The sequence below is a fragment of the Nothoprocta perdicaria genome, unplaced genomic scaffold (assembly GCF_003342845.1).
Source record: "Nothoprocta perdicaria isolate Ctin4 unplaced genomic scaffold, notPer1 scaffold_33, whole genome shotgun sequence".
In the NCBI taxonomy this organism is placed as follows: Eukaryota; Metazoa; Chordata; class Aves; order Tinamiformes; family Tinamidae; genus Nothoprocta; species Nothoprocta perdicaria.
This window is the reverse complement of record NW_020455566.1, coordinates 2,909,716-2,923,086: the sequence shown is the minus strand read 5'-3', so window position 1 is coordinate 2,923,086 and position 13,371 is coordinate 2,909,716. Positions and strand designations below refer to the sequence as shown.

The following is a 13,371-nucleotide window of genomic DNA, read 5'->3' as shown; positions in this document are numbered from 1 at the left end:
GGCCGGCACGTAGGCGCCCGGCGGCCGGTCGGGGAGCCCCGGCACCTCGGGCGGCCGCCGCTCGGAGCCGCCCTGCGAGGAGATGGTGGAGCTGTCGGACACGATGGTCTCGGTGGACTGCGAGTGGCTCCAGTTGTCGCTGGAGGAGGAGGGCTCGCGGCTGCGCGTGCCGTGCTCCGGGAAGCGGGGCAGCGAGCGCACCGAGGCCGGGCTGGACACCAGGCTGCAGCGGCTCAGCGTCCGCACGCTGCTGCGCGTCAGCGCCACCACGTCCACCATGGGCGGCAGGATGGCGTTGGGGATGATCTTGGACATGTAGGTGCCCTGCGGCGAGATGGACATGACGGGGCTCAGCAGCTCCGGGGCGCCGGCGCTCGTCGTCATGCCCGGCACGGCCAGCGACTTGGGCCTCGCCATGGGGGACAGCTTGGCCGCCGTCTTGCGGCCCAGCAGCGAGTCGTCGTAGTAAACACGGTCGATGTGTTTCTGCAGGGCCGCGTCCGCCTCCTCCAAGGCTCCGAGGGAGACGCGGGCTCCGCCGGGGGCGGCCGGCGGCGCCAGCTTCCCGTCGATGGTGGGGATGCGGATGGCGTCGCCCGAGGAGACCTGGCCGCCGTTCAGCAAGGGCTGCGGCGCCCGGCTGTCCCCGTGTCCCTGGCCGTCCGCTCGTCCCGTGGGATCCCGGCTGCTCCTGAGACCTGGGGCAGGGAGACACGGACCCCGCTGTGATCCCAGCGCAGACGCACCCCGGCACGGCAAGCACGGCCCGGGGCACGGGATGGGAGCCTAAATCCCGCCCGGGATCCCGCCTGGCCATGCCACTCACCCAGCTCCTTCTGGACGTGCTGCGGGATGCCCAGCACTGTCGTCCTCCTCTCCTTCCTCTTCTTGCCAGCCCTCTCCGAGGATTTGGAGAAGGAGTCATGGGGCCGGAAGGTGGAACCTGCCGGGGGAAAGAGCGGCTCCAGCCGGAGGGTCTGGCCAGGGGGTCCCCCCAAGTCCCCAGCAACCCCCCGCGCTGCCGGGGACGCTCAGAGGAGCCGAGCTGGAGGCCCCCACAGCTGCCTGCCAGCTGCGCAGGGAGGGGACGGCGCCCGTCCCGGCGTCGGTGCCGCTCGCCCCGTCCCACCCAGCGCCGGCAGCAGCCTCCGACTCAGCCGCCCGCTCCCGTCTCCCCAAGAGCCCCCAGATCCCCCCGGCGGCGCGTGGCCGCCCTGGCCCCCAAGCCCCCCAGGCCTCCCCACAGACACCCTGGCCCCCCTTGGCTCCCCGCTGGCCGCTACCTTTGCGCTGGATCATCTCGGAGCGGATGGAGAGGGCGTCCTCGGAGGTGCTGTCCGTGGCGCAGGAGGCCGCGCGGCTCCGGAAGGAGCCTCCGTCATCCTCCGAGGAGGCGCAGGACTGGGGGGGAGGCCACGGGGGGGGTCAGGCGGCCGGGAAGGAGCCCCCGCCCGGCCCCTTCTCCACCGCGAACTGACTGCGCAGCCGAGACAAAGGCTGCTCCGAGGGCCAAGGGCTGAGTCAGCCAGGCCGGCATCCAGAGTCCTCCCACCCGGAGCGGGGCCGGAGCAGCCCCAGGGACCCCGCGGGCCCCTAACCGCCCCACGGCTCCTGGGGGGCTGCTGTGGGGTGGGCAGCGGGGCTGGGGGGAGCAGGGCCGGGGAGGGAGCCCGGACACCCCTGGCCGTCCGTGTCGCTCCGGTCAGGAGCACTGCGTGTTCCCGCTGCCGCCCCCGCGCATCCCGGCCCCGGGAATGGTGGTGGTCACTGGAGCCAGGATGAGCCCTGGTGCGGCCTCGTCTCCAGCGCCCCCAGGATAATCCCCACCCGCCTCCACAGGGCTCTGTGCCTCCTTTGGAGGCACAGGGATAGGCCCTGCTCCACGCCTGCCCCGCTTCCCGGCAGGCTTTTGTGCCCCCCACCCTCAGCCTGGGGATTTTACGGCATCTCCCAGCCCAGATGGAGACGGGAATCAGACTCATCCATGTGAATCACTTCCCTGGGCCTCCCGCACGGAGCTCGGCGCCTCGGCCCTGCTCCGGGAGCCGCTTCCAAAGGGCCCCGGAGGCAGCGGGAGGCAGCGGCTCAAAGCAAACAGAGCCAGGCAGGCACTGGGCGCAGGGTCAGTGCCCCGGGAGCAGCAAATCCACACAAATCCACCCAAATCCACCCAAATCCACCCGGCCCTCGGCAGCCGGAGCGGGGTCCGCGCGGGGCCGGACGTGGGCGAGGGTCCGGACCCGGCTCCGCACGCGGGTCCCAAGCTCCGGTGCTGCCCCCACATCCCTGCCGGGGTGTTCTCCCTGTCCTGTCTGGGGTTCTCCCTCGGAGCCGGCTCCGTGGCCAGCACCGAGGGGACAATGAGGAGCCACCGCGGGTATCCCACCCCCCTGGCAGCCCCAGGGGACCGGGGACACCCGCTCCGAGCGCGGCCTGGGTCCCAGCCGGCACAGGGACCGCGCTCACCTGGAGGCTGTTGGTGTCTCCGTGGTCCCAGGCACTTTTGGTCTGTTTCTGCTTTTCTGGAGAGAAGAGAAAAGGGGGATAAAGAGAGAAAAGGGGGATAAATCCCTCTGGAGGGGCTGGGGGAGCCCAAAAGGCAGGAGGCAGCCTGGGGAGGCCAAGAGGAGGAGGAGGCAGCAGCCACCGAGCGAAACGGCCACCGACCTCTGCCAAGGCCACGGGCTCCGGCCACCGGACTCCGGCCGGCGCCGCCCCCGCGCCCGGAGCATCCCGGGAAGCGCGCGGGGCCGGGACACCTACCCTGGTGCTGCAGGGACTTGCGGCCGGCCTGCGCCTCGTGGTGCAGCTCCTGCAGGTGCGGCGGCCGCGCGCCGGGGAAGAAGACGTTGTCGGCGCATTCGGCGGCGTTCGGCGCGCTCGGCGGCCGCTCCCGCTCCGCTTTGGCGGCGCCTGAGGGGGAGAAAGAGGGTCTAGCCCGGATCTAGGGCTTTCCAGGCCAGTCCATAGGCTGGAGCTGGGCGGATTCGTGATGCTGGAAGGATGGTCGTGCTCTCCAGGTGCTTCCCTAGCGCTGCCGGGGCCACGGAGCCACACAGGGAGCCGGGATTCGCTCCCAGACCAAGGCAGGGGGGAACCAAGAGAGGCCCCCGCGCAGCCCAAACCTTTCCCGCCAGGACTGCGACATCCTGGGAAACAATCGACTTCCCGCTGGAGAGGGGCAGGGAAGGACAACAGGGCACGTCCGAGGAGAGCAAGGCCGGTGGAGGATGCCCGGTGCTGATCCCACAGCCCCGGCTCCGAGCGCCGGGATCGCCTGGAGCGCACAATGGAGCCGGCGGAACAATGGAGTGCGGCGGGCGCCCGGCGCTGCCCTCGGCACGGCCGCTGTCCAGCCCCGCTCCCGCCATTTCGGCATCCCCTTCCCAGCCCCGCTCCCGAGCGGCGCAGGGATTCATCCCTGCACGTCCCTGCGCGCCAGGGTGACCTTTCCCTGCCGGGAGCGGGGGACACCGCGGGGTGGCGCGAGGACAAGGCGCTTCCTCCCCCTGCTCCTCATCCTCTGCAGCCCCCACTCACCCTTCCTGAAGAAAAACAGGAGCGAGGAGAGGTTCCTGCCCAGGAAAACCACCATGCCGCCCCGCGAGAGGCTCTGGTCCCGGGGGAGCGGCGGCAGCGGCACTGCCTATTGTGCCGGGATGGCGCTCGGATGCGGCGGGGCCGGCGCAGGAGCGGGAAGGATGGGAAGGCTGAGCCGGCCGCACGGTGGCTCCCACCGGGCGCCTCCTTCCCGGAGCCGCGGGAAGCGGCCGCGCTCCTGCCCTCCCACACGGATGCTCCGGGACCCCCAGTCGCCCCCCGCACAGCCGGAGGAGTCCGTGTCAATCCCGCCTTGGTCCCGGAGCGGCGCTTTCCCAGCCTCCCGCCTCTTGCTCCCAACAAATCCGTGTTCCCGACAGGAATCTCCCAGCCCTGCAAACCAATTGCTCCCCCCCACAGCAGTGCGGCCAGCTGGGAGCTTTTCCCTCCCCTGCCTTCGCTCGGAGCTTTTCCCTCCCTGCCTTCGCTCGGAGCGTGCACGGCTGCCCATCCTCATCCTCCTGCTCCGGCGCTGCTGCAGATTCATGGTGCCGGGCAGCCCAGCACCACCTGGCAGGCGCCGGCATCCGTGGCCACGCGACAGGAACGTGATAATTCGCTGCCATCTCCCGGTCCCCGTCGTAGAGCAGGGGGCCACAGGCCTCTCCCGCCCCCCCAACTCCCTCCTAGGGCTCGGAATGCCGGGGACCCCCTGGCACTAGCGGGAATGCTGGGAGACGGGAATGCCATCACTCCAAGGATGATACAGATGCCAAGGAGCGAGCCAGGAGAGCAGGATGGAGGAGCCTCCTGCTTCCCAACCGGTTCCTCGTGACCTTGGCTACCTCATCCTCAACCACTCTGCATCCACTGAACGGACTGGGAAGGAGAGGCAGCTGGAGCGGGGAAGGAGCCACCGCAGCGACCTGCCCGTGCACCCGCATCCCAGTTCATTCCTGCCCATGCACCCGGCATCCCAGTGAGTCCCTGGCCACATGCCTGGCTCCCGCCAGTTCCCAGCTCCAGCCCACGCGCGGCGGCCACATCCCGCTGCAGGAGGAAGCCGAGGCCGCCGGATGCGGGACGCCGGAGGCCGCGGCGGGAGCCGGCCCGGCGCACCAGGCGGTGCCGCCCGCTCCGGCAGCCTTGGCCGCGCTCCGCGGCTCCTGCCCGGCGATGTCCCGACTTGCCTCCCGCTGCAGGCGCGCGGGAGGCAGCAACGCCCGGACGGCTCCCGGCGCCCCCGCTGACTCACGGCGGAAAAATGGGGAGGAGGGAGAGGGGCTGCGGGGGCCGCCCGGCCGCCTCCGCAGGGATCTGCGCATTGGGTCCCACGTTTCGGCTCCTTCTCCCGGCCATTCCTGGTGCCGGCTGCGGTGCACAGCGTCACCAGCGCCGGTGTCACGCACTGGGGTGGACGTTGCTTGAGTGTGGGAGCCCCTTCCCAACGGGTGCTGCTCTTGGGATGGGATCGGCAGCAGCCGGCACGTGCATGTGGCCAGGAGCTGCAGCCTTGGGGATGAGGATGAGGAGGAGGCAGCAAAGCGGACGCAGCAAAGGCACCTGCTGCAGTGAAGGAGCCCGAGCGGTGCTGCCGGGCGGCAGCTTCCCGGAGCTGCTCCTGCAGGATCGGCGGGTGGGCTGGGATGCGATACGGCCTGGGCTCGGTGCCCGCCCGAGCCCTCCCTGCGGCGCCGACGTCTCGGGCAGGAAGGCAGCTCCACAAGGCAAATAAACACGGCCCAGCTGGAGCCACGGGCCCCAGCTCCAGCCCCACGGACAAACCCAAATTCCCTGCAAAGGTAGAAGCAACCGAGGCCTTGTTCTCTCTCACAGTGCAGCAAAAACACTGGGAGAAAGCAAAAAAGTGGGAGCAAGCAGAGCCGGAAAAGGGGGGGACACCAAAGCGGGGACACCTGTCCTTGCTGCAGGTCAAGGACACCCCGGGGCCTCCACGAGGCTTCCAACAATTCCCCTTTCCAGCAGTCCCGCTCCGGACGCCGGCTCTGCAGGGCTCGGCTCTCCCACCCCGGCCGCCCGCCCCATCCCCAGCTCCGTCTGGGAGAAGCCACCAAACAGGTTTGGAGGTAAACAGAGCCAGAGCGGGACCGGAGCCGGATCCGGGCGGGAAGGGCTCGGCTGCCAGCAGGGCAGCGGGGCGAAGGCGGCCGAGCTGAGAGCGGCAGCCGGGTCCTGGAGTCATTCCGGAGCCGCCGCTCCATTCCGGGGCCGAGCTGGAGCCGCCGCTCCGTGTCGGAGCGGAGCCGGAGCCGCCGGCACTGCCCGCGGCGCTGCGCCTGCCGCCGCGCGTGCCGGGCTCGCCGCGCGCCCGCCGGCACTGCCTGTCGCAGCAGGTTCCCGGCTCCGCACGGATGCAAAGTCTGGAAAAACGTCAGGCGAGGCTGGCACAGGCTCGCACCGCAGCCGGCGCCTAATCCAGAGCCGAGGAGAAGCGGGATGGAGGGAGGAGGCCGGTGGCCTCCAGTGCTGCCCGCTGTGCTCGGATGCCCTCCAAGGGCCGGGCTGGGATGGGAGCAGCCCTGGCAGCGGGATGCCGGTTGGCCGGCACACGGGGAAAGCGCCAGGATAAATCCCAGGGCCGGGCGGCTCCCTGCCCTTAGCTCGCCGGCTGTTTGCGGAGCCGGCCCAGCGTGGAGCCGGCACCAAGGCCGGGAGAGGGGCCGGATCCTGCCGGGATCGGCGCCGAGCCCCTGCAGCGCCCGCCCCGGTGCCTCCCGCGAGACGCCACCTCCCGCGGCTCCGGCACTGGGAGCATCCGAGCGCGCTCGGCACCTGCTTCCCGCGGGCGCCGCGGCCGGAGCGGCGTTCCGGCGCCCTGACTCAGCAGCGCCCGCGGCCGCGCCGATAAGGAGGTGATAAGAGGGCTCCCGTCTCCATGGCGCTCAAGGACTAGTGGGGACCTTCCCGGAGCTGCTCCCACAGGAGCAGCACTGCGGAGCCACAGGGGATCCAGCCCGGAGCGAGCCAGGCCGGGCGGGAAGGCGGCGGGTCAGGGAATGGGCACCGGGCATCGGGTTGCAGGCAGCGGCGATCCCAGCTGCCGGTCCAATCCTCCTCCGCAGGGATCACTCCGATCCTTCGGATGTGGAGCGATGCATCCCGCAGCAGCCGGGAGCGGCCCCACGGGCCATGGGGACGGCAGAGCCCCCAGGATGGTGGTGCCACCAGGACGCGGCGTAAGGAATGGTCGGGATGCAGCAAAGCAGTGGGGGGGACACTGGAGCAGAGGGGAAGGAACCGGGTGGGAAAGGCCCCCCAAACCCAGCCCATCTTCCCAATCCCGGGCGCAATTCCCAAGGGAGGGGGCGGGCAGGGCCTCCGCGCACCCTGCCCCCCGCCCGCCCGCGCCCTCCGAAACGCTGAGGCGACACAATGCAAATTCTTTGGCTTTGTGGCGGCCGGCCCGTTGCCATGGAGCCGCGCAGAGAACAAACACAACTCGCCCCATGTTTCCTCAGCACCTCCTGCCCCGCGGCCGCCCTTCGGCCTCCGCTCCTCGCCCCCCCGCTCCGCCCCGGCTGCCTCCCCCTGGAAAACGGCGCACGCTCCAAAGACGCTTCCCGGCGCGGGATGCTCGCGGAGCCGCGACGGCCACCGCCAACCTGCGCCAGCGGGAATCCCGGGAATTGGGATTTCCCGGCCGCGTTGTGGCCCCGTGAGCTCCGCACGCGGCGGACGGGCCGCACGCAGGGGCTCGGTGCCGGGGTCCCGTGCGCGCTGCATGAGTCCCCTCTGCTCCCGGGCTCGAGGGGACAGGTTGGGGACAGCAGGACAAAGTTGCTGCCCGAGCCGCCGCGGCACCCGCGCCGCCCCGGGATGGAGCTCGCGGGACAGACACCCCCTGGGATCCGCTGCCTCCCGCCGCGCCGGCACCGGGGCCCTTTCCTCCCGCGCCGGGGAGAGGGGCAACCCCCCATCCCGCCTCCTCGGGGATTTTCCAGCCGTCTCCGCGGAGCAGGAAAAAGCCCTGGAAGCGGCACCCTGGGGGATGCAGCACCCCGGGGGATGCAGCACCGCAAGGAGCCCGGGGGACCCCACGCAGCCCCCCGCTCCCGCTCGCCCCCGCATCCCGCTCCTACCCGCCCGGATGCCGGCGGCGCGGCGGCCGAAGAGCCAGGAGGGGCCGTGCGCGGGGCCCCGCTTGCGGTGCGCGTTGCCCATGGCGCCCGCGGCGCGGCCGGCCGCTACATGGCTGGGCCGGGGGCTCCGGCGCGCCCGGCTCCCGGCGCTCCGGCGGGCTCCGCGCTCGCAGGCCGCCAACGCCGGAGCCAATGGCACGGGCGGAGAGAGGAGGGGCCTCCCGGGAGCATCCCGCGGCGCCCTGCCCGCTCCGGCGCCCGTGCAGTGTCCGGGGGGATGCCGGCCCCGCGTTCTCTGCCCATGGGGTGCAGCGGGACTGGTGCTCACGCTGCTCCGGACATGTGTGAACTGGGATGCGCTGCAGCACCCCAAGCACCTCGGTCACCCGCTCCGTGGTCCCACTGTCCCCCTGCAGCTCCACGGGGCTTCCCTCTCATCCCAAACTCGCTCCCGGCAGCAGGAAGGCTGCAGAGCAGCCGGGCACAGCCCTGGCACAAGCCCACGGCGAGGCGCCCCGTTGGGGCACGAACCTCCAGCCCCCGCGGCCCTTTCCCTGCCGCATCCCGGCGCAGAGCCCTGTCGCCCAAAGGCGTCAAGCCGGGCGCTCATCCCGGCCGGCAGCGCCCGCTCGCCCCCGGATCACCGCGGGAAACCAAGCGCAGCGAGGGGGCGGCCGGGGAGGATCCCCCCCCCATCCCGTTGCCTTCCCCTTCCTTCCATGATTCATCGGCCGCTCGTGTAAATAGGAAGGAGCTAGTGGTAACGGCGCGGGACACCGGGGAGGGCATGGAAAAACACAGGCGGTGGCAGCTCCGTCCTGCCCTCCCTGGGGACATGCGCCCGGCCCTGGTCCCCTCCTTGGCAGGGGGTTCCAGCCCCTTGGAGACCCCCTGTCTGGGCACCCTGCAGAGAGGCCACCCCATCCCTCCCCGCAGAGTGGGGGGTCCATGATGCTGCTCCCCAAAAGCAGGGAGCAGGGAGGGTGCCGGCGCTCCCGGGACAGCAGCTCCGTTTATTTATTCATTGCAAAGGCTGCCGCAGCAGCAGGGCACCAGGGGGGCCGGGGAAGCTGATCACAAGATACAGATCTCGTCCTCGCGCGGTGCCGGCTCCCAACACATCCGATCCCGGGCGCTTCCCCGCTCCTGAGCGGCATGGACACCTCCGCGGGGAAGGAGCCGCCAGGGCTCCTGCAAACCCATCCCCACGGCAAGGAAGTAACTCAGCCCTTGCTCTCTTCGCAGGGCAGCCCGGCGAGGCCCCGGGCACAAATTCCCCGCTGGAGATCCCCAATCATTAACAGAAATGCATAACTAGGAGGCCGGGAACCATCTCCTGCCGAGCCGGCAGCACCCAGGGTGCTACCGAGCCCCCCGGGAGCCGCCGCAGCCCCCGGCTCCGCTTCTGGGAGTCCCAGGGGGTCCCGGGAGCAGCCAGGGCTCCCGCTCGGCAGCTTGGGGCCTTTCCGCTCCATCCCAGCTCTTCCCGCGGCTCCTGTTCCCACCCGCGCCGGAGCCAAAGTCAATGATGAGATTGTCTTATGAAATCAAACCTTCCTGCTTGGGAGAAATATGACTCCGGCGAAATAGTTTTATCGGCCTCTATGGAAGATGATTTGCCGGAGCAGCTCGGCGCTGGCTCCAGGTGGAATAGCTGCGGTTGCAGACACACCTCGCTTTGTTCAGCCGAGCGGCTCCGCCGGCCGCCGCATTCCTGCTGCTCACATTTTCTGAAGTGTCACTCTCTGCCTTTTTTTTACACGCTAACAAATTCACGGCCACGCTCAGGGAAATAATCCCGGGGAGCAGGGGATGCACGGCGGGACACGCATGGGAACGCCAGCGTGTCCCGGCGGCCTCCTTCGCCCCCGCAGAGCCGAGAAGCCGGCGACTAAAATACCAGCGCCGCGTTTACACCCCATATGGCAGCAGAGCACGGAGGAGATGGAGCACTCGGGGAGATCTCGCGTCTCGGTTGTTATCGGAGCAGCACGAAGGCGCTTCCCGCCTGGACACGCGCGAGCGCTGCCACGGCACCGGCACGGATGCGACAGATCCGCGGCCCCCCGAGCGGCTCGTGGTGGAGCCACGCGCTGCTCTTGGCAAGCGCTCCCCGATGTCATTACAATGCGTTTGAAGCTGTATTTTTAACATCCCGGTGACCCCAGCGCACGGGGAAGCCTGCTGCTGCTGCTGGAATACGCTGGCACGGGGGGGGGGGAAAAAAAAAGCAATCCTAATTTAAATTTTTTGGAATATCAATTCCTTTACTTCATTAAGGGATTAAGGGCAACGTTGTGAAACCTGCATAAAACATTAGCCAGAACCGGCCTCAAACCACATGCCGACACTCGGCACCGTCCGCCCTGCTGCAGCGAGGCCCGGGGACCGCAGAGCCCCCGGAGCCGGGCGGGCTGCAAGCTCCGCGGCGGGAGGACACCAAGGCTCGCTGCTTTCTCGCCCCCAACCGCAGCACCTCGCGCTGACACCAGTTTCATTGTTTTTCCCCCCAGGAAAAGCGGCCTCGCTCCGTGAAGCCGCGTGGGCTGCGTGATCGCAGCCGCCCGGCGAGGAGCTCCGACCGTCCGCGCGGCCTCGGGCCGGGAATCAGCTCTCCTTCCTCATGCCCTTCCTCCCATGGAGGGGACACGGGCGATGGGAAGCAAGGGAGAAGGGGCCGTGCCGAGGAGGGGGAACGGGCCGCTTCCCGGCGCTCTGGGCGCCCGCGGGCGGCTCCTCCCCGCGCTGCTCCCTTCTCCGCGCTGGGGACTCGTTTTCCATGGATCGGGTGCCAGCGCAGATCGGAGCGATAGCGTCTCTCGCCCCCGGGAACGGAGGCGAGGAGGGCGGCCGGGCTGGGGACATGTGACAGGGGCGGCGAGGACGGAGCGGTCGCGCGGGGACACGCAGGGACGCCCAAGTGTCACTGGGGTGGTGATTGGGGCGGCTCTGACCCCTTGCAAGAGGCAGCGAAAGCTTCACGGGGCCTTTGCTCGAGCCCGGAAACCAGGGGAGCCTCCGGGCAGGAATCGGGCTGGACTTTGTCCCGTTTCCCTGGACTTTCAGCTGGGAAAGGAGCCGTGACGGGCCGAGAGCCACTGCTGTCCCGCACAGCCCCCCCGCCGGCCCAGGGAGGGGGCCTGAGCTTTGCCCCCAGCACCGTTCCCGCTCCTTCCCCGCAACCGGCGCCGCCGGATCCAACACGGAAACGCTCCCATTGCGTGTGAAGCAGCCAGAGCCCCGACAACCAAGAGGGGGGAAGATCCCAGGGGGCCCATCCCGATCCACAGACCCCGCTCCGGCCCCAGGGAACGGGGCCTACGGCTGCCACGGCATGAAGGCGAGCGCAGCTCCCGCAACCGGAGCTTAAACTCCTGCCTTTGCCCATCCCGCAGTTTCCAGCCTCTGTGTGGACAAATTCCGGGGCTGGGCGGCTCGGGCGGCCGCCGCCTCGGGGCAGGTCGGCCGCGCGGCGCCCGCTCTTCCCAGCGCCGTCACTCTTTCCACTTCCGCGACGCGACCCGCGCCGGAGCGCACGGAGCGCGGCCGACCTCCCGGCCCCAGGCCGGCGGCCCCGCTCCCCGGGAAGGACGTGGGAAGGCAGAGCCAAGGTCACGCCACCGCCTGCACCGCAGCCCCGCTTCCCAGTTTTGCAGCCCGCTGCTTAATCCCCCCGCTGGAGCGTGCTGCTTTTGTGGCTGTGCCCGGAGGAAATTCCCGGCGCTGCGGCCGGGCGGGAGATGGTTAAGGAGGGTGCGGCCCTCGGCGCTCGCTCCGTGCGCCGATTCCACCAGGCGAGCGCTGCATGTCCCTGCTGCTCCCCAGCTCCGAGCGAGCGGCCGCCCAGGCGCGGGAGCATCCGAGGGGCCGGGGCTGCTCCGGCCGCAAGGAACCCGGGAGGCGAAGGGTCCCACGCCCCCCACCACGCACACGTCCCCCTTAGCACTGCCCACCGCAGCCCGGCACGTGACGGGGACGGCGGCGCGCGCGGCCCCTCCGCCCACGCTCCGAGCAGCGTTCCCGGCCTCCGAGGTGCCTCCGGGTTTGTGCACATGGGTGTTTCCGCGCCGCAAGGAGGACTCGCGTGCTCTGCGGCACAGCCCTGCTCTGGGCTCGGCGCGGGGCCCATCACGGTGGCGGCTGGGCATTTAGCACCGGTTTTAGCACCAGCAGAGGGGCCCAGCCCGGCAGCACCTGAGGAAGCTCCAGGGCCAAAGCAGAGGTTCTTTGCGAGCCCCTCCACCTCTCCTTCCTTATGGGATCTTGGGCATTCCTCATGCCATGAGTGTGTCCGCATGCAGGACCAGGACAGCGCCATGGGACAAGCCAGGGAGAAGGTTCCCAGCACCTGCGTCGGTGCCGCTGAACCAGCCTCTCCCTTGGCAGAGGAGCGGAGGTGACGGCTCCTTGGGACGCGTCCTGCAGGAAGGTGTCCCCAGCACTGTCAGGGTGCAACCGAGCACCCCCAGCCACTTGCAGCAACTCTAGCCCTGCCGGGACACCTACTACAGAAGACGGTCGCGGGGAGAAGACGAGCGCGAGGGGCTGTCACCCCCCAATAGGGGATCTCTGCCCACCCTAACACCAGCCCAGGCGATGAGAAGGGTCGTCTGCATCCAGCTCTGTTGCAGGAGCAGAGGCTGGACAATGCCACCCCGAGGGTCTCCCTATGGATGTGCCTGGGGGAAAAGGTCAGCACCCCAAGGAGTCGGCCCAGGGCGGGGGCCACATCTCGGGCAGGAAGGGCCACACCTGGCGCAGGGCAAACACCCTCCCGCGCAGGAGGAGGAGGAGGAGGAGGCGGCGGTGGCAGCGCTCCAGGTTTCCCTCAGCCCCAGTGACCTTCTGACTCAGCGCAGAGCAAACCTACCCAGTGAAGCAGCAACATCCCTCGGGGCAGGGACGAGATTGCACCGGGAGCTGCCGTTCCCTCCGGAGGGAACCGGATTCAGGCTGCTGCCAGGGCCACTGCTGCGCCTGCCAGGACCACCAGCACAGCCATCTCCTCCTCCAGCCCCCCATGGCCTCCACAGTTGCCACCATGACCATTGTCACCTTTTAATGCCACTACAGTTGCAGTCACTCTCAGGTGTCACTTCAGCCCCTCTGCAGCCACTTCAGGTGCCACCACAGCCACTACCTCGGGCCTCCATCATGACTAACATCAAGACCATCCGCTCAGCCCAGCCTTCCCACCACCACACCAGTTTGTCCCCTGCACGGCCACCATCAGGACCACTAGCTGTCCCTTCCTTGGCAAGCAACTTGGCTGCTACTATGGCCACCCCTTCCACTCCTCCTTGGCCACCTCTTTGATCCTCCTTGGCCACCAGCAGCCACCAACCTTGGCCACCACCTTGCTCCTTCCTTGGCCACCACCGTGGCCACCACCTCGGCTCCTCCTTGGCCACCACCGCAGCCACCACCGTGGCCACCACCTTGCTGCTTCCTTGGCCACCACCGTGGCCACCACCACGGCCACCATCCCGGGTCCTCCTTGGCCACCACCTTGCTCCCTCCTTGGCCACCACCTTGCTCCTTCCTTTGCCACCACCGGCCACCACGGTGGCCACCAGCCCAGCCGCTCCGCGGCCACCGCCCCCGCGCGGGGCTGCCACGTCAGCCGCCCGTGCCGGTGCCCGCCGCTCACCTCGCTCCTTCTTGCCGCGGGCGCCGGGGGTCTCGCCGGGGGCGGCGGCGCTGCCCGGCGGGGGGCTGCCCTTGCGCCGCC

The 13,371-nt window shown here is 69.8% G+C and overlaps 1 protein-coding gene across 1 annotated transcript in view; it reads right to left on the bottom strand.

Annotated features, from left to right (window-relative positions):
- Window positions 1-7,722, bottom strand: part of KIAA1522 (KIAA1522 ortholog) — a 9,953-nt gene extending 2,231 nt beyond the window's left edge. The window contains exons 1-6 of the mRNA XM_026043499.1: window positions 7,641-7,722; window positions 2,764-2,913; window positions 2,467-2,522; window positions 1,284-1,401; window positions 827-943; window positions 10-698 (exon numbers count right to left, since the gene is read on the bottom strand). Coding sequence (XP_025899284.1) covers window positions 10-698; window positions 827-943; window positions 1,284-1,401; window positions 2,467-2,522; window positions 2,764-2,913; window positions 7,641-7,722 — 1,212 coding nt within the window. The remainder of the gene's footprint in view (window positions 1-9; window positions 699-826; window positions 944-1,283; window positions 1,402-2,466; window positions 2,523-2,763; window positions 2,914-7,640) is intronic.
- Window positions 7,723-13,371: the final 5,649 nt, after the last annotated feature.